At 42.7% G+C, this 19,026-nt stretch overlaps 1 protein-coding gene across 1 annotated transcript in view; it reads right to left on the bottom strand.

Moving 5' to 3' along the window:
• Nucleotides 1-19,026, bottom strand: part of ETV6 (ets variant 6) — a 33,780-nt gene that overhangs the window by 5,054 nt on the left and 9,700 nt on the right. Inside the window, exon 4 of the mRNA XM_010297409.1 lies at nt 1,649-1,791. Within this exon, the coding sequence (XP_010295711.1) occupies nt 1,649-1,791 (143 nt within the window). The remainder of the gene's footprint in view (nt 1-1,648; nt 1,792-19,026) is intronic.

Genomic DNA, 19,026 nt, shown 5'->3' with positions numbered 1-19,026 from the left:
CCCTACAAAATCTAGACTGCTCATTGACAAGTCTCCTGAAACACCATGTGCACTTTTTCCATTTCTCACATGCTAAAAGGCCACTGTGTTTCCCAAGTGGCTAGTGGATGGAAGTAGCTTCAGTTTTAGACACCCAACATGAGAGGTGATGGCAAGGACCAATTATTAGCATGGAGGTTGGGTAAGGGCAGAACTCTCCATTCCCAGTGCTGCAGCCCAAAGACCTCTAAGACAGATGTTCTTGTAAGCAATGAGTCACATGAGAAAATCTTATCAAGATTATGGGCTATGTATACTCATATAGGGAATCACAGAATAGTTGAGGTTGGAAGGCACCTCTGGAGATCAGCTAGTCCAGTCCTTCTGCTCAAAGCAGGGTCAACCAGAGACGGTTGTTCAGGACCATGTCCAGCGGAGTTTTGAAAGTCTCCAAGAATGGAGACTCCACCGGTTTCCTCTGGACAACCTGTTCCAGTGTCTGGCCACCTTCCTAGTAAAACAGTCCCACACCTGGGGTCTCATGACATGTAACAAGGGGAAATGTAAAGTCTCACACTCCCCCCAGGTCATTCCTGCCCAGGTGGGGGACTTTACATTACCTTTGTTAAGTTTCATGAAATTCCCGTTAGCTCATTTCTCCACCACGTCCAGGTCCCTCTGGATGGCAGCACAATCCTCTGGTCTATCAGCCAGTCCTCCCAGTTTTGTATTGTCTGAGAACTTGCTGAGGGTGCGTGCTGTCCCATCATCCAGGTCATTAATGTACATGTTAAACAGTAGTGGCTCCAGAATCAATCCCCAGGGTAACATCACTACTGACTGGATTTTGGTGCTGTTGATCACAATCTTTTCAGCCCAGTTTTCGATCTACCTCACTGTATTCTTATCTAGGTCATACTTCATTAGTTTGTCTATGAGGATATTATGAGAGACAGTCTCAAAAGCCTTTCTAAAGTCAAGCTACATTCTCCTTGCATCCACCAAGCTAGTAATTTCATCGCAGATGGGTATCAGGGTGGTCAAGCATGATTTCCCTTTTGTAAATCCACACTTGACTACTCATATATGAATATACTCACTCATATGCATATACTCATACAGATATATCTGTATATACCTAGCCCCAAACTGCAAAAATCAGTAACTGCTTTCCAGAGAACAAAGCAGAATTACCCTCTTAAAAGGAAATACATAATCCTGCAGCATTTGGTGTTTATCACAGGACAGCACGTGAAATCTGAGTATTGGTGCAGACAGGAACACAGACAGAAAGCTCCTGTTGAGATGTAGTATACAGCTCCTTGTAGACCAACATCTAACCAGAACATCCTTAGCATCAGGTTTCAGGAAGAAATGAGATGCCTTGAGAGAGAAGGACCGTTAATTCTTGCACTCCTTGTAATTTTATAATTAAATGCATTTACAGCTAAATGGCTTTAAACCAAACCAACAGGTTCTCTATATGAAGGATAGGTTTTAGTGCTTGAGGCTGGATGCTTTACATTTCTAATGTGCATAGAATGAAAGATTACAACTTGCCAGCAGTAGTTTATATGCACATGCTTTCTTCCTTTTCCCCTGTTTATAAATGAATCCTGTGATACAAGAGGTCAAGTGCCATAGGAGGAAAACTGCATTGCTTCCTTACCTTGTGGTTTCCCCACAGCCGGGCCAGCCCGTTGGGATCCACTATCCGAAATATTTTGGATTCCTTATCTTCCCATCGGATGAAATTTTCGTACCGGCTGTCAGAAAGCAGCTGATAAACATAATCCCAAAGCAACCTACAGTCTGTGAAGAGAGGAGCAAGAAAATATTGACTTTTCTTCCTTGGGATTAATTCTGGAAACTTTTGGGTGGATGTATAGTGAAAGGACAGTTGGGATCAGGGCTGAAGCAGCTGCTGCAATCTGAAATGCAAATTGCTTGGTTGATATGAACTGATGGTTCCAAAATGTACTGGAATATACAGCCTCTTCTGACGCGTCCTAGTCCTTCTGACACTGACTGAGCATCTTTATCACATTAAAAGCTGCATGAGATGACCTGCTCATCTTAGTTGTGTATTTACTGCTGTACTGATGCACATAAAACTACCACTGCTGGTCCTGATGCTGTTGCTAGCTGTTTCAGTGGGGAAATCGAGAATCCTGCAACCTGTTCTCCCTGCTTGAGGCTGCCCCTTTCTGGGCTAACATGAGGGCTCTAAAGCATGGGCAATGTTACAGCTTTCCTTTGTATACTCCATGTGATATAAAATTGACACCTCCTACCACTTTTGAATCTGCTTTTTGTTTTATTTTTTAAGGTTCCTGAAAAAAACTCAAGTATTATAATTACCTGAGTGCTATTGAGAGGTTAAATGCTTTCTATTTGGATAACTGAATTCAAATTTCCTCTTAGCAAACACTCCTTAGGTCGCTAATTAAAGGTCTAACAGATACTTAGGGTTTAGTTTAGTGTTTTTCAGTTTCATGGCAGTCTCTTGAGACCGAGGAAGCCAAGAGCTGAGCTGCTCCTACTTCCTGCTTGCAATGTGCGTGCGCGCAGCAGAGCACAGGAACTGGCAACGATGCAATATGGAAGTGAATTGCACAGAGCTGGTGGTTCTGCTGCTGTCAGAAACAACAGGGGTTTTATAGCTCAACTGTCCAGATCCCTAAGATGGCCGTATAGTTGCATTTTGCTCTGAAAGCAAAACCAGTCTCTGAGAGATGGCTTGTTAAGAGTGGTTGAAGGGCTGGCGACCAAAGACATCTAGCTTCCAGGTGCTAAAATGGATTCTTGTCAGGCTGTCTTTCTATGCCTGTCCATCTGGGGTTGGTACGTGTTACAATGGGGATGATGACATATTCAGTATGAGAATGTAAAATGCTTTTTGAAAGGGATATAAATAGCACATTTAATGAGCACACCTGAAATGGTTAGAGATATTAACATTACTGATGGTATTTTCCATTTTTGAACGTAAAGAGTATCTCCGAAACCTGCATTGTCTCTAAAACTAGACTTAGTTTGCCAGTGCCCTTACTACAGACTCTCCCTACCAGTCCTACAGGGAACAAAGCAGTGCATTTTGAAGAGATGACATCTGGCAAAAATTGCAGGTTTCCGTTCTAGCTGAAACTTACCCCAATGGTCACCTCATCCGTGACATTTACAAGAGGAGGAATGTGAAAGGAAAGAGGCAGTCAGATTTTTTGGTTGGAAAAACCTTATTTTCATTAGGATTTTTCACAGAAAAATGTCCATTCCCACTTGAAAATTTTCTGGGTTTTAATTAAAAAAAAAAAAAGAAACCAATTTCCATTTTTTTCATTCATGGATGTGAACGTTGTTCAGTGACAGCTTCCTCCCTCTCACCCAGAATAAGGTACCTGCAGCTGGAACCAGGACAGAAAACAATTCTCCTCCACGTGCTTTTGCCAATGACCAGCCTAGATGGGTCCCTTCTTGGCACATGAATGCAGAGGAGCCTTCCTTTGCCTCTCCCCCCACCCCAAGCCGCATACGTAGCCCACGGCTGCAGGCACCAAGCAGGTAGCTGGCTGCAGTTAAACACTGCAATGCCAAACGCTGCTGCGGCTAACCCCTTGTGCGGCTCCGGGCACAGGTGACTTCCCCTGGCCGACGCAGGAGGTCTGCAGAAGAGCATGAAATTGAAAGTCTCAGGCTTTAATTGCTGTCAGCTTTCCTCTCACAAATTCACAAAATTCAGTTCTTCCATCACCTTTCCATCAATAACTTTTCCACATACACACACTTAGTCTCTCAGACACGCACACAGTAAAAAAACCCTTCTTTTCTAGACTTCATTTATAAGGAACAAGGGAAGGGAGATTATATTGCTCTACTGGTTTGTGCCTTTTACTAATGTGGGAGGTGCTCAGGTAATAGTGTAGTAAGGGCCATGTAAGTGGTTCCTTGACACACATGCAATTCATGCTTGAACTTTTTCAATGAAAGACTGTATAGAAAATGATTTTTTAGTGAAAGAATCTTAATTTAAAAAAAAAGACAACAAAAACTTTAACCATCTTCCTTTTCCTTCAATTTCTCTAGCTCTGACTCCCCAGGGCATATTTCACCAGTTGATCAGAGTTGGTAATACTGCTGCATTCCAAAAACTACCTTTTTTTTTTTCATCATCCGGTGTAATCTGTGATAACTTTAACAAGACCTGCATAGTCTATGTCAACAATTGATGTTGAATTCACTGGTTTAGATCAGCATTTTTCAAAGATCTCCATGTTTTCTTTCTGTCCAGTCCTTCATTAAAATCACCATAAAGGTGATGCAATTGTTTAGGTCAGCGGTAAATCATTCACCATGGCCATCAGTGGGCAGTACTGGGTTAAACACCCATGGTGGGCTCAGGTTGGCCCCCACCTCATCTGCAAGAGAGGTCTGTCTTGGTGGGAGCAGTTTCAAAGTGGAAAACATTCACTTAGCTGATGTTTGTCAAGGAAAAAAGAGACCTTTTTTGGCTAAGGCAGGAATTTATTAGAAACCTGAGGGAAGAGAGGAAGGACATGTGGGTCTGTTGTTGAACCAGCGCTTTTGGACTGTGCTGGAAGTTTGCTGAGGTGGTTGGTTGGTGTAGGGCCACATTAGGAGAGCGCTGCAGGAATTCAGTGACCCAGCATCAGTCATTTGGTTTTGCTTGTGCTACTATTGCTAGTCCTGCAAGGAGTGGCCCCCCTTGGGGTCAGCTGCAGGGATGGCAATCCCACAGAGGCAAGTCAATGTCAGGCTCCGGCACAGTCTTGAACGTGCAACCTCTCTGATTATAGCAACTTATAGCTAATATTTACAGTTCTGCAGAGATATGATTTATCCTAAACTTTACTTTCACCTCATTATTTGCAATATGTGATGCTGTTTTTAATCAGCAGTATACTGCCATAACTATGCTCTAGAAAATTCCCAAGTGTATAAAAAAACCTCTTACTGTTGGGGATGGCAGAGCCCCAATACCTTCTCTACAGTGGCCCCTGGAAGAGTTTCAAGGAGCTGATGGATCCCTGACAGCTGACTGCAATTGTACACGTGATGTGCATTGCACTGTGCCAGGGCTGCACATTCACCTCAGTGTGGCTAGCAAGTAAATTCTAGTCGAACCTAATGGCTTTGGTTATTTTCCATCGGCTATCATTAACACCCCCCCCTCCCCGCCAATACACACACCCTGTGGCCCCCTCCTTCACAAAAACAAGAAAGCACAAAAAAATTCAGCCCAAGATTTCAGGGTGGCAAATTATTGGACTAACAACAGAGCTTCAGACTCTGAGAAGAGGTAGGATTCAAGTGCAGATTTGTTTTTTGTTGTTCACTTGATTTTTAGAATGGATTCAGGCTAAGCTTGAATATAAATATTCCTCAAATGAGAAGAACTCAGATCTACATCTTGAGATCTTCACAAGAAAAGTCCCAAGTGATCAAGGGCCCCATCCCATATTCTAAACTGACTGAGCTGCTCAGACTTGCAGAGGTATTTAGTAGGCTGCTGGAATTTGCAAAAAAACCCAACCACCCAAGTATCTTAGACCTCTAAATCTGTTTGCTTCAACAAAAAAATAAAAAATTCTTGAAAATTCTGCTTGGCCCCTACAACCACTTAAAAAATCGTCTTCAAAAGCTACACTTGTCTATCAGCAAATTGAGATATATGACTGAGTTGCACTAATTTAATGAGCTGGCGTGCCTCAGTGCAACTGTGGCAACTGTGTCTCAAGCCACTGCAAAGAGGAAATAAAAAGCATTAGCTTTGAACACCAGTAGAAAAGATTTAGGCTCACTGCATGTCCTCTCACCTCTGCTGCAAGCTATGTGCACGCACAATGTTAGTTATCATGGACCAGCTGATGCTTGTCGGCACGATTTAGTTAAATGTATGAGCTGTTTGCAGAGCACCTAAATCAGCTTGCCTTCTTTTGAGTTTCACATGGGAGACCTTTAGGAATTTGAGCGTAGGCACTCAGGGGTTTTTTTTGTTTGTTTTTAACCACAACTGATTTACACCCTGGGTATCTTTCTCCACAGATTGCACAGTAGAAAACGATGAGGTTCTGGAGGGGTCTCCTTGACTGACAGAGGAGCAGCAACTACATAAACTACCATTACCAGGCCAGTAGAGACCATTTTTAATAGGACAATAGAGACTACAGGTCAAAGACTACCTGATAACTCTTAGTGAATATAACGAATTTGGAGTATATTAGAGCCCATCTGGAGTAAACTGCAGCCTATGAAACTGGTGAAAACCCAAGAAGAGGCAATGCTAGAAAATGCTATTAAAAGGAGCTTTTCCACTGGGAAGAGACACCTTCACAGAAGGCTGGTGAAGACAATACAGAAAGTAGCACCCTCCAGGAAGGTCAAAACTGTTATATGTATTTTCAGGAAGGATGGAGAAACTGAGAGAGGGACTTGTATGTGGATGGTTGTTTTTGCAAGTATAAATCACTTGTTTGAAGAAAGCCTGGATGGTGTGAATGACTCCATGAAGACTTTGTGGAGTGGATTGGAGAAGACTCCACTTCTTTGGCTCTCAGAAGGCCTCCAAAGGAGCAGTCACGTGGAGGGGCTCTCCATAGGGTGTGCGGTGACTAGTGAGCGATGGCAAAAAAGCACACGGATGTTTCTGAGGACTAGCAAGTTTAGAAGTGTGGGAGATTCAATAGGGGAGTTGAGTTAGGGCTGGTACCTAAATTGCTCGGGCATGCTGCAATTTCCTGCCTTTTGGCTAAAATAAGCTTACTTAGAACGTAACTATGCCTCTGTAGCACAAGGAAATATCATTTCCTCCTAATACACACACATACTTTTTTTTTAAAGTGAACTCAGATGGTTGAACATTGTACAAAGTAAAATACCTTTTCTGAAGGTAAAGGGATTTAGCTGTGGATATAGCTGGGACTGAGAGGCTTTAAGACGATGCGGTATCAAACAACCTAGCCAAAGTGGGAAGGTGGTGAGCAGCTCCAGCAATGTGGCAGGGCTTCTGAAAGGAGGTATTTCCATGTCCCACAGTTTCTCAGCTGTACTACTGGGCAAGGCTGAACTATGCAATTAGCTGGGAATTAGGGCAAACTGTACCTTCAAATGGAGAGGGCATGGCTACAACTTTCTTCCTGCAGTTAATGCTTCTAGAGGGATTTTTATAGTTATGCACAAGGTAGCGATAAGGTGTAGAGTACTTAGCTGGCTCTCAAAATGTCCCTCGTAAGCACTGCCCTACATGTGCAAGAGGCAGCAGTTTCACACTCCTGCTGGTAACAGCCATGTGTTGTACAGTCCCCAGGTCGGCAGAGCGAGGGCAAAGCCTTGGGGGCTGCCTGCCCACTCAGTCTGCTGGCTGCTGCTTGGCTGCCAGCGTTGACACTAGGCACAGGAGAAAAAGGCAGCTGCACAGCCTCGGAGAAGGTGGGCGAGAGGAGACAGGGTGCTGGGGTTTGAAGAGTAGGAAGAAATCTCTCCCATAAACAGCAATTGCTGTCCTTAAACCCCTCCGGTCATAGCAGCAAACTTGCCTCCTCGCTCTAGTTTTAACTCCTCCCTTCCTGTGGCTGAAGCGCCCAAGCTTCAGCCAACTCCTCCTTGGCATGGTAAAACTCAGTTTCTTTTCCCTGGCTGAAAAGCTCTGTTTACTGCCCACATTTAGAGCACTGTTTCGATAATGTTACAAAAAAGGGAAGACTGTAAAATTGTCATTAAGGATCCCTTGTGACAGTCAAATAGACACTGTGCGAGTGGAAGCATGTATTATAGATTCTTCTTTTCAAATATCCTTTAAGTTTATAGGCACAGCCTTTCGAATATACACCTGAAGGAAAACTGGCACATAAATACTTCCTAATGGCTGTATGACAGTAACACATATATCCCTTAGAACTGAAATACCATCTGAGAATGATCTATAAATTCAACATTATGAACTTCAGGTTCCTAGTATTTTGATACTTGTCCAGCCATTAGGAATGACTTCTCTAGTATGATCTGGCCAAGGCAGACACACAACTGGTAGTCTTGATGTTGCAGTAGTGAGAGGTCTTACATCTGTGCTCCCTTAGACTAAATAATGCTGTTAACGGCATAGGCACACATATGCTAAAGACCTCTTTTGTTCAGAATATAACATTCCTCTGCACTGCAGTACTTCCTAAAACACACACTGCATCTGAGACCCCTGTTGTTTAAGTGAGGCCTATGGCACAGAAGCAGAGCTGTCCCTCTTCATGTATCAACTACCAAAATCCTCTCTTAACCACAGAAATGTTTTGCAAGACCCACCCACATCTTACACTGAAGAGCATTATATAAAATGCATTCGGTCTGGCTGATGACTGACTTGGAAACTAACATGGCTTCACAGAGGAAGAGATCATGCCAAAGCAACGTTGTCATACTCCCTCTGACATCAGCTGAGGCCTTACCCCTTGCTGGGTAGGTTAGCCTAAGATTTCTCCAGCATGATATCATTTGACTTAAATGATTCTGTGATTTCTACCAGCTGAAGAGTTCTCCCAAGCTTGGGCCTCTTTATTTTACACGGTTATTTGTGCTTCAGCTGCATTTGTTCACAGTGAAGCAAACAACGTCTTTTCACAACTGAGACTAATGAACAGAACTTCTCTAGAAGTTCTCTGATACTCTGGTTTCCATAAGCACACTTGAAATGTGGTTAGGATAGCTAATGTGGTCATGCTTATGGTATCAAAATGATGAACTGGTCAAGTTCAGCTGGCCATCGCTGCTGTGGGAAGAAGGTCCTGATCTCCCTTCCACTTTATCCTCCCTCCTGCTGCTTACCTTGAGCTGGCTCGTTAGATTTCTCAGTGAGCTGACTTAAATCACTTAAACAGAAGAAAACAAACCATGCAAAAAACACCAGCCTGCTTTCTGCTATTTGAGAGCTGAATCTGCCTGCAGGAAGATAAAGTGAGTATTAAAGCCAACGCAGAGAAGGTGGCAAGACTACACTGGCAGAGCAGGCAAGGATGGGGAGGAAAGAGGGAGAGGCCCAGAAGGTCCCGCAGACCTTCAGTCTACTGTCTGTGACCATCCCCCTTATCTGAGAAGGTCAGTAAGTCTCTGAGAAGACAACACTACTTTGGGGCAAATGGACGTGTTTAAACTGTAGCCAGAACCAAGAAATCACAAAGGTTAATGGCTATTCACTTGTATGGAAAATAAAAAGATTGGGAGAGAACTCCTAAGTCCTGACTTGGTTTAGGCTTGCCATGGAAATGAGGTCTACTTGCATTTTAACCATATTCTAAGCTGTGCAACAGGCAGAGTTTTCTGGACAAACGGACCTTTGGGCTATCTAACCAGGGCATGAAGTTCATCAGGCTGGCTGATACCTAATGTGTTTCAGGAGTATGGTGAGAACTACTCAGTTAACGTGCTCTCATCACACAAAGGGAGAGGGAGGGAAAATAAAGGTGCAAAGGAGAGGGAAGACATATGGCTGGACCTTATCACATCAGCTCCTGTATTCTTGCTGAAAACCTCTTCCACTGCAAAAAAAAAAAAAAATTGGGAAACCAACAGACAGCACACTGAGAAAGACAGACATCCTACAGTAGGATTACTGCTGTATTGAGACACAATCCAGTCTCAATATCTATCTAATTCAATGACATCTTTATTTTAGCAGACAAAACTACAAGAAAAAAGCAACCAAGTCTCATCTCATGATTAAGGGGTTAAATGGCTCTGAGGACTGGGGGAGCATTGATCCCGAGATGGAGCTGTCCTGCTCATCCCTATATGGTAATCCATGTCCAGGTTACTGAGAGAAAAGAGTTTTCTTTCCATGAATGTTGGCTGCTGTTGGAAGCAGGATGGTAGGCTGGTACAGTAAAGCCAATGTTTCTGTGTGAAGAAACCTCTTGACAGACAACTGTTTGTTCAGCTCAGTAAATTCAAGCTGGGGCTGAGGAAAGAGGTTGCCAGATCGCACAGTACAACAGTTGTATGTTGCTCCTGCCTTGTACCCAAATGTTGAGTGGGAGATCAGGCAGAAGGACAGCAGAAACCTGATACTGCCATGCTGTAAACAGTTGTGGTGTGAGGCTGTAAAAGTAACACAGCAAGACGAGGCCAAGCTCTGTCTTTGGCAATAAAAACTTGCATGGGAAAGAAAGATCCAAAAGTTTCATATCCCTCATGTCGATGTAGAAAAAGAGCATTCAAATCATAAAGAATATGTAATGGATGGGCCAGAGACTGATAGATGAAGACTTTCCAAGCTGAAGTCTGCTGTATTAAAAAATGTCTTTTTTTTTCCCCCTGTCCTGTTCTCCCACTTCATTCCCCCATTCCCAGTGCGGCATGCAAAGAGAAAGGTATTTCCAGTATTAGGGTCAAGTGTTGCTCTTTTCCTGCTCCACCACAATGGCAGAAAGCACTCTTCCATTTATCTTGCTAAAGAAACCTGACTCTCATCCTCCTGTGGCTTTTTCTCACCTTTATTGCTCATGAAAGTCAATTACTAAGAAAAGGTAAAGAAATTCAACCTCTGCCTGTTCACATGCACATCCTACAAACATCTCACAACCACTTTGACATCAGAAAACTGGCCAAACACTTTAATGATGGGAATTGAAGAATTAAGGATGAAGTGTTATCTTCTGAATTGTACTTTAGAGAAGGGGGCAAAAGCAGGAATGACTTAACTGCAACGAAGGCATTCCCAACAATAGTAATAATTTTTGACCCCACAATGTAAGAACATCTAGTATCTTCTGATACAAGCTCAGTTCACCCTCAGGTTTAGACTTTTGTTTTGTTTTTTCTTCCAACAGCAGAAAGTCGTTGTCTGTAGGAGACTACTGCCCAAGAACCTCACTTTTGTGCTCCATCAGAAAGCCCAGAGGGCTCTCAGAGGTGTGAGTGTGGCTGCAGGATGTGGCTCCTGGTGTGTTACAAGGAAGCCCCTCCTGAAAGGACTTCATAAGCTGTAAACTTGCGACTTCGAGAGACCCCTTGCAGAAAACTGAAATAGAACCTCCCCTTCTTGGGGTTAAATCTTCACATTTAGACATAGCCAAACTCTAACTCTCCTCCTTCCATTCCCTCAACAGAGGTGGAAAACAGTAGTCTTACCAGTTTAAAGGTGTGCATTTGAATTAACATAAACCGATGCAAACATTTGTATGCCAGTTCTAACAGATTAGTATTAAACCCAGACTTACATAGTCCTGTCTCTGAAGAGAGTGAAGTGTAGTGTCAACACTACAGTGTATTTTCCTCATTTAACTAAGAGGGTTCAAAGTGATGCAAGTTTGCTTTGTAGAAGAAAATCTGAATTACCGACACAACTCCAGCCTGAAGAAAGTGTGCAATATACAGGGAAAATAAGGGGCATGTTTTCAATAAAAGACAAGTTTCTTAAAAAAAGTGTTTTAACACCCTGCTGTCAAACATCCTGTTTGACCCCAACAGAGGCTGAGGATACTCTGAACCCACTTCTCACATCTGTCTAGCCATGGCATGTAGATGCTAGAGTTCAGTAATGAGGAAGGACGAAATCTAGATGACTGAGCTTTCCTACAAACCAGAACAAACCCTGACTGCAATTTCTGCTCCTGTAACCATGCAGTAAGAATGGAGGCAGCTGTAAAGCAAGACACTTCATAGAAAATCTGCAACTACCTATCCAAGCTATTGCCATTCAGCTATTGCTTGAGTGTCATTAGTTAAATTGGCAGGGAAGGCACACTTTCATGCTGAAATTAATTGTTAATGCCATGGTAAGATGACTCTCAAGGTTATAATGAAAACTTCTCCTCTGAATATGAACTCTGTGAGCTTGACTCTCATCCATACTTCAGTCTATAGTAGTCCAGCTTTCCACAAGGGGCTCAAAATAGATGTGGCATATACTGCAAATGGAAAAGTGTACATAACTGGGTGGGCAAGTGATTAAACAAGGCCAATGACATTATAATTGTCATATCCAAATGGGAGCGACAGGCCATGCCTACACCAAGATTCCCAGGTTCTTTCAAGGCTCCATTCTGTTTGTATGGGCTGCTGCCCTATGGGAAGGAGGGTCAGCTGCCTGGAAAGCAGGCACTGAACCCCCACTGCTTACAACTTAGCACGCTAAAGTGAACCACTGTTTTGGCTTTCTGCAGTTTGCCAGGCTGTAACTTGTAACTGTTCAGCTGCTGAGACTGTCTTGTCACAGTTGCCTCCAAAGTCTGTGCTTCACAAAAGCTCACCAGTCAGTACTATGCTGTCAAACCCTGCTGGCATCATGCCTCATGACAGTGGTGAAGCTAGCCTTGGCAGTCTCAGGCATGTATACCCGTAGGCTCCTATGGTATTAGCAATGATATGTGCTGTCTTAAAAATCAGAGTACCTCTAAGAAAGCATAGGACAAAAGCTAAGTCTCTACAGCTTGGTTTGTCATCCTCTGCAAAGGAGGATACAGCAATCATTTTCAGTTTAGACAAGAATTCACCACATCGAAGTTTGTGATGCACCTTTGGAAGGGGGAATAGCAGTGAATGAAACAGCGATGCACACCACTGGATGGATAGTAAGCTTGAGTACTGGTGCACACAGGGAACCTGACTGGTGTAGGCTCTTCCTGATATCAAGTGACACAGCAGGTCTGTGTGGACATGCCTGTCCACGTAAGTGACTTCCTTGTAGAAGAAGGTTTCTACTTACAAAGCAGTATTGTCATTCTGGAATAAAGTCACTTACCAACCACCAAATCACTATATGAGGGAATTCGGTTCAAGCCTTTACTACTAACGATAGCGCTCAGTGCTTTACACATGTAGACAATTCATAACCAAGAAAAAAACCACAAAGACTAGACTGATTTGGGTTCAAGAATCCGAGTTATTGTCCCAGTAGCAGATGGCCACAGTTGGGCAGGTTCTACTCTTGCTTGGAGGATGTTTGCAACATCGACACAGAAATGGCTGTATCACAGAAACATTATGACTAGCTTTAAATGCTGCAACAGACAAAAGCAGCAGCAGATAGCTCGGTGTAAGTTAGATATTCGGCCTCTTGAGTTTATGGCTAGCTTGGGCTGCTGTCATGATGTCTAGTGAATTAAAAAACCAGGGAAATATCAGACTGATCAGTAGCGCAGGGTATTGGTTGTTGCAGTTTTACATTTTTTTAAGAAATTGAAAGCTGTAAATGTGAATTGTAATGTAAATGCATTATAGCATAACAAAAGGTGTTACTGGTCACTAGAGTCTGGAAGTAAATTTAACCTACAATTTGAGTGGGGGACTGGTGAGACAGTGTGTACTGACATGCTGTACTGCATGACTTTATTTTCTATGCAGTACAGCGCTCTCTTTCCAACACCTTTCACCTTTGCGTGCCCTTCCTTTATATTTACCTTGTCTGTTTGGACAGTAAGCTCTTTGGGGCAGGGACTGTAGCACCCTATAGATACTACTGTATTGCAAACACTAAAAATTGAATGGAACAGGAAGATGCATCCCTTCTGTGAGGGCTAACGGTGTCAGCTGCTGCAAAACTTACAACTCCTAAGTTGTGCTTAGTGGTTGGTTTTTACCCCCTTTACTATACAGGCATAACTGTTCTTTGCCTCCTTTCCCACTCTCCCTTCCTAGCACTGAGCATATGCCATTGCATAGTAACTGTGTCTGTACAGCTATTTTGTACAGAAAGGAAAATAAGCTAATGTGGTTTAACTGCACGAAGGATTTTGCTGGTATATCAGTTAAAGAAAAAATCAGCCTACAACTTGACACAGTCGTAAATGTCACATCAACACATCTGGAGCAAATGTAGGCACTGGGGCTCTGGTCCTAGTAGGTAAGTTGAGGAGGCACTGATGACCAAGGTGCCGCGGTTTTGAAGTGCAGTGACTTGCGATGTTTAAGCTCTAAATGTCTACTGTTATGAATCTAATAGCTCGATCCGCTGAGTTTGTTTTTCTTATCCTCCTTTAATAGAAGGTTTCCAGGCCAACTCCAAAGTAAAAAAAGTATCAGTTGATTTGCACTTTTTTACGCACTATGTTTGTGAAAGATTCACTCAGCTACCCCCTTCTGTCTTTTCCCCTCCCATGCAAGTTTATGAGAAGTGATTAAGTTTTTCAAACAAAGGGGGAGGAGAATCCCTGATCCTGTTCCCCCTCCAACGTCTCTCCCTACACAAAACAACCAAACTACTATCCTTACAGAGCTTTGGGGTGGAAGACCTCCCCATGCTCAGAGCTAGCACACAGCCCACGCTCATTGTCAGCACTGTTTTGCAGATTTTAGTAGAACATGAATAATTCATAGCTGATGCATTTTCAGTTTTGGCCATCAGGCTGTTTTTATCCAGAAGTCACTTACACGTGTCTTGCTACAAATCTGTGAGGTTCATGCTATGCCCCTGTACTCTCTGGATGTGTGGCACACTTGAGGGGCTGAGGCAGGGATAGCAAGTCAGAAGCAGAGCTGGAGGTAGATCTCTTTCATGAGGTAGGGTAGGAATCTTGCCTGTCCTCATTCCAACAGCAGTCAATAGTTTTATGGGCCAAACCAATACAGTGGTAGACAATGTGCCTCTGAACAGTTTAAACATTATCTGGCTTTTACTCAGACTCCTGAGGGGGAAGAAACAAATCTGGCAGCTCATAAAGTCAAATACAGTCCAGTTGCTAAGGTAACCCAGCTGATAAGAACAGTATATCAATAGACAACAACAGGCACAAGATTCACCTGCCTTTAGATTTCCCCACCCCACCAAATGCAGAGCAGAATCAAAGCAATAGGGAGGGTGGGGCTCTGCAGAGAAATAGCAGTGCTCATCCTTCTAATCTGCTTGTACGAATGGGATAGGTCTGCCCCAGACACGCAAAGAATGAACCTGGAACCTAATGGGTGCCAACTGCAACAGGACAGGGAGCCCTTGGGGAGTCCAGCTGCACCTACCACTGCTCTCTGGCACCTTGCCTTTCACACCTCTGCGGTCATTTGGTTAGTATCTGTACTGGGCACTGCTTCAGTAAAGTTGTATCTGTATCCCCAAGTTTCAGGGCCAGTGGTTGCTGTGCATTAGTGAACAAGCCTTTCAGTCCCAGAGCACTAGTACAGAAAAAGACACTGGGAGATGGAAATCTCAGGAACCTGCTCAGCAATGTATTTCCCCTCACAAGAAACATCCAGAATTGTATTAGTTAGTTTTAAGTAACTGAATCAAAAGTGAGGTAATACCAGCAGGCCATTGGATTAACTTGGATGTTCCTAAGCCAACCTCTTTGTGATGAAAGTTAGGATGAAACCAACCCTGTTGTAGTCAGATAATCCCACAACTGCCTCTTGCAGGGATTCCTGTGTCTTCCTTTAAGCAATTGACAGGTTTCTGGTGAGATCTAATATGTCAGTTCTGGTGAGATCTAATATGTCAGTTCCAATTTTCCTGCATGCTAACAAGCTGAGGTGGATATGGATATCTGAAAAAAAAAGGACATTTTTGAACACCTAAATAAAGTTTTGTGGTGAAAACTTGCCCTGGTTGAAGTCAACGGCAGAGCTCCCAAGGACAGCCAGGGGGACAGAACTTCAGGATGGCTGCAGGAAGGGTTTCTGGTGGCTGTGGTTCCACCAGGGCTGCAGTGCATGCCTCAGCCATGACGCACTACAAAAGCCTGTCAACACAATAACCCTTGCCTCTCCTTGTACTTTGGGGAAGTACCTTTAATGAGATATCAAAGTCCTAAAATGTTTGATAACAAAACCCTCCCAGTCAGAGGTGTATGGGGAGTGGAGTTTCCATTCTGCAGAAGAGCTAATTTCAGGTGCCTCTCTTGATTGAAACTGTAACAGTATTTAAAAAAAAAAAAAAAAAAAGTTTTTTGTTTTCTTGGAGACTATTTGGGGGGAACCAAGATGGACTATTTAAAAAATTCAGAGCTAAAAGTAAGCCAGATAGACTGCCTGCTTGCTAGAGTCCAGGTTAGGAGCTGACTACCAACAAACACTGTTGCTGCTTTGAATTAGCAGTTCCAGTGGGGAAAACTGTCCATTACACCACACTGTGAAACTCCTCTTCTGAGGTATTTTTAATATTTTAAGTGCTGTCATAGCTAGATGACTATTGATGCCTGAGTTAGTTAGCTTAACCCTCACCTGGTGTATTTACAGGCGATGCAAGTCTCCCTTTGGATCACCCCATCCTCAGGTTCTGACAAAGTTACGGAAAAGACTCGTGCATACTTTGTTGAGAAGATAACTAAACATAATTTTTAAAATCAACTCTAGCCACTGATGAATAATATATGGGGCCTTAATGAGTAACATAAAGATGCTTTATGCCTCTTGCTTTGCTAGGAAAGTGTAAAATGGCCTCAGATGAAAAGAGAATAAGACCTTCAACTTGAAATTCTTTGCTGTAAAACGGAAAGTGCTTTACCAGTAAAATTAATATTTTGAGAAACGATATTACATAAAAAGGTACGAAAGATTAGTCAGCCAGTGAGTAGAGGTCATTATTTTGTCTGACAGGAAGTCCAGAGCTCTATTGATCAACCTCCTGAAAACAGAGTATTTGTGGATAGCAGCAAGCAAAAACACTGTTTTATTCCTCAGCACCAAATAATTGCATGCTGCATTTAAAAACAGACTCTATCTACAAGTAAACGGGTTTATGAGGCTATGAGGTACCTTAAGCCCAGGAAGAATACCTTTTACAGTTTAAAATATCTGAGCTGGGAATAAAACATGTTTTGGAATTCAGCCCAATGTTTTAGTCAGCAGTCCATGGGCCTTCCGTGGTAGCTGCTCCTCATCGCTATCTCCCCTGAAAATCATCTGCATGCAAATGGTTAAGCCAGTAGAAAGTCAAGGCTCTCTTCTCACCAGTGTAAACAGGTAAGTACTTAGCTCTGGCGCTGGACTATTGGTAAATCTTTTCATTACCCAGCCCATCAGCCTTCCTCATCCATAAAATGGAAATAATGCCATCGATTTTTAAAAAGATCTTTTTAACAATACATCTGTATTGATATATAATTGCAGTTTAAGAGACCAATGTTATAATTTTCATGGTCTCTCTCAAAACAAAGTGGCAAGCTCTGGTTGGTCAAAAGCCTCCATGTTAACTATAGCAGTGTCAGTGAAGATAAGGGCACTCAGGTGGAAAATAGATTTATTCTGATATAAAAAGAAATGCTCTTAAAATGAAATCACTTAATGGCAAGAGTTCTAAATTGAAGGCTGTGAGATGGGAGGGAAGCAGGTAGAAAAGGTGTGTACTTTCTTTCAGGTGGGGCCTAAGTATGCTGACATTGAGTTCAATAGCACCGATGAAGTTGACTTCAGGTATGAAACATGGGCTGCCTACATTTTTGGTGGTAATCTGGCTTTTGTCACCTTTAAATTGTCTGTGAGCCCTTTATAGGGTCCAGCTACAGTTCAGGAGCCATTACAACCCAGCCAGAATACCACAAGCTTGTGCCTGTAGGCTTGTTAGCATTTACAATTAGAGGACATGGGGTACTGATGGAAGCACACTGGCAAATTTATCAGTAGAAATCTAAGATGCTAGCAACTGCTAGCTATGTAATCCCCAACCCTTGGTCATAAAGCACTGCCCTTATCTGAACTGAATGCTTGAGTACACCTCAGGTCTTTTTGGCATGAAATACTTCACCAGCTCTTTAAGACATGGCATCCATGCTGGTGAGTCTAAGCAAAGCCACAAGACTGCAAGTGAAAGCAGCTAAGCATGCAAATATAGCCTGTGTATAACACTTTAAATTGCTACACATATTTGCCAAGCAACATGTGTTAGGCCCAAATATCCCCGGGCTTGGACTCTGTTGCCCTGCAAACAACATAGGGATGGAAAGGATGTGGGAGTACTAGTTACAGAGCTGGTGCCACTGGACCCAGTACACAATGTGCAGAAACCAAAGATTCCCAATTATGTAAGAAAACTCCTGGGTTTAAAATAAAAAATTACACCACCACCCACTCCCCATATTTTTTCTTATATTCTTTTCAGTTTAGGCTTCATTCTTAGAGAACGCTTCCTTCTTAAAAGTAAAAAAATAACACCCCCCCAATCTTCCAATAGCACTTTATGGAAAGGAAATCTCCAGTGATGCAACCAGTAGGGTATCTTCTCTGTCGTAACATTAAGTATATTTCTTAACTTGCTGAGAATAGCGTGGGTAATAAAAATCAAAAGGAGAGAGACAAATGTCAGCCAGGCAAAAATGTCAAAAGATTAATTTCTGTAACCCATCTCTCTATTACGTGAAATAGAGAGCCCTTATTGTGCTTGATGTTTGACTAGATGGTGAGATATGTACCTTTTGTATTTAAAGTGGTAAGTCTTAAGAAAATAGAACATCTTCCTTATTAAAGCTGAGGCACCACCACATTTGTAACAAATTTAAGGCATGTAAAGACAGAAAATAGCAAGGTGATTCAAAATGTACCTCTGTGCACATGTGTAAATACCCCACAGGAGCTGGGTATCATGTTAGCTCGCTGCCGACATAAATGCATGGAATACTTTTGGGCGTAGTATGTATTTACATCTCTCAAAAGAAATTGGTTACTCGGGCATTCAGCATATTTCTGAAGTGGTTGGATTCCCCTTCCCCCTCCCTATCTATTTACAGTTCCCTTTCAAGTACAAAAAACAGTTTCTGTAACCTCAGCTTCCTGATTCAGCTGTTGTGATGTCAGTTATTTACGATAACAAAAGTGAGACAATGCTTGTGGTTTGTGTGGGACAAAGACAACCTTGTTTCTGTAAAAAGGGACAATCCTAGTGTGAGAAGCACAGGAAATCTATGAAGTAGGACTCCGAGGTGATATTTCATTAGTCCTACCATCTTCATAATAGCAGGCTTGACGCTGCATCATTGCAAAGGCCACTGACAGAAGGTTTTTTCATTTCATAGGACTGGACACTAATGTGAATGCAACTCTGGGTTGCAGGACAAGGCTTTGGAGATAGGCATCTTGGGAAACAAATGGACTGCTAGTGGGTAGAGAGGCAGTGAGTGTCAG

Source organism: Phaethon lepturus, unplaced genomic scaffold (genome assembly GCF_000687285.1).
Source record: "Phaethon lepturus isolate BGI_N335 unplaced genomic scaffold, ASM68728v1 scaffold32731, whole genome shotgun sequence".
Classification (NCBI taxonomy): domain Eukaryota; kingdom Metazoa; phylum Chordata; class Aves; order Phaethontiformes; family Phaethontidae; genus Phaethon; species Phaethon lepturus.
This window is presented reverse-complemented; position numbering and strand designations above follow the sequence as displayed.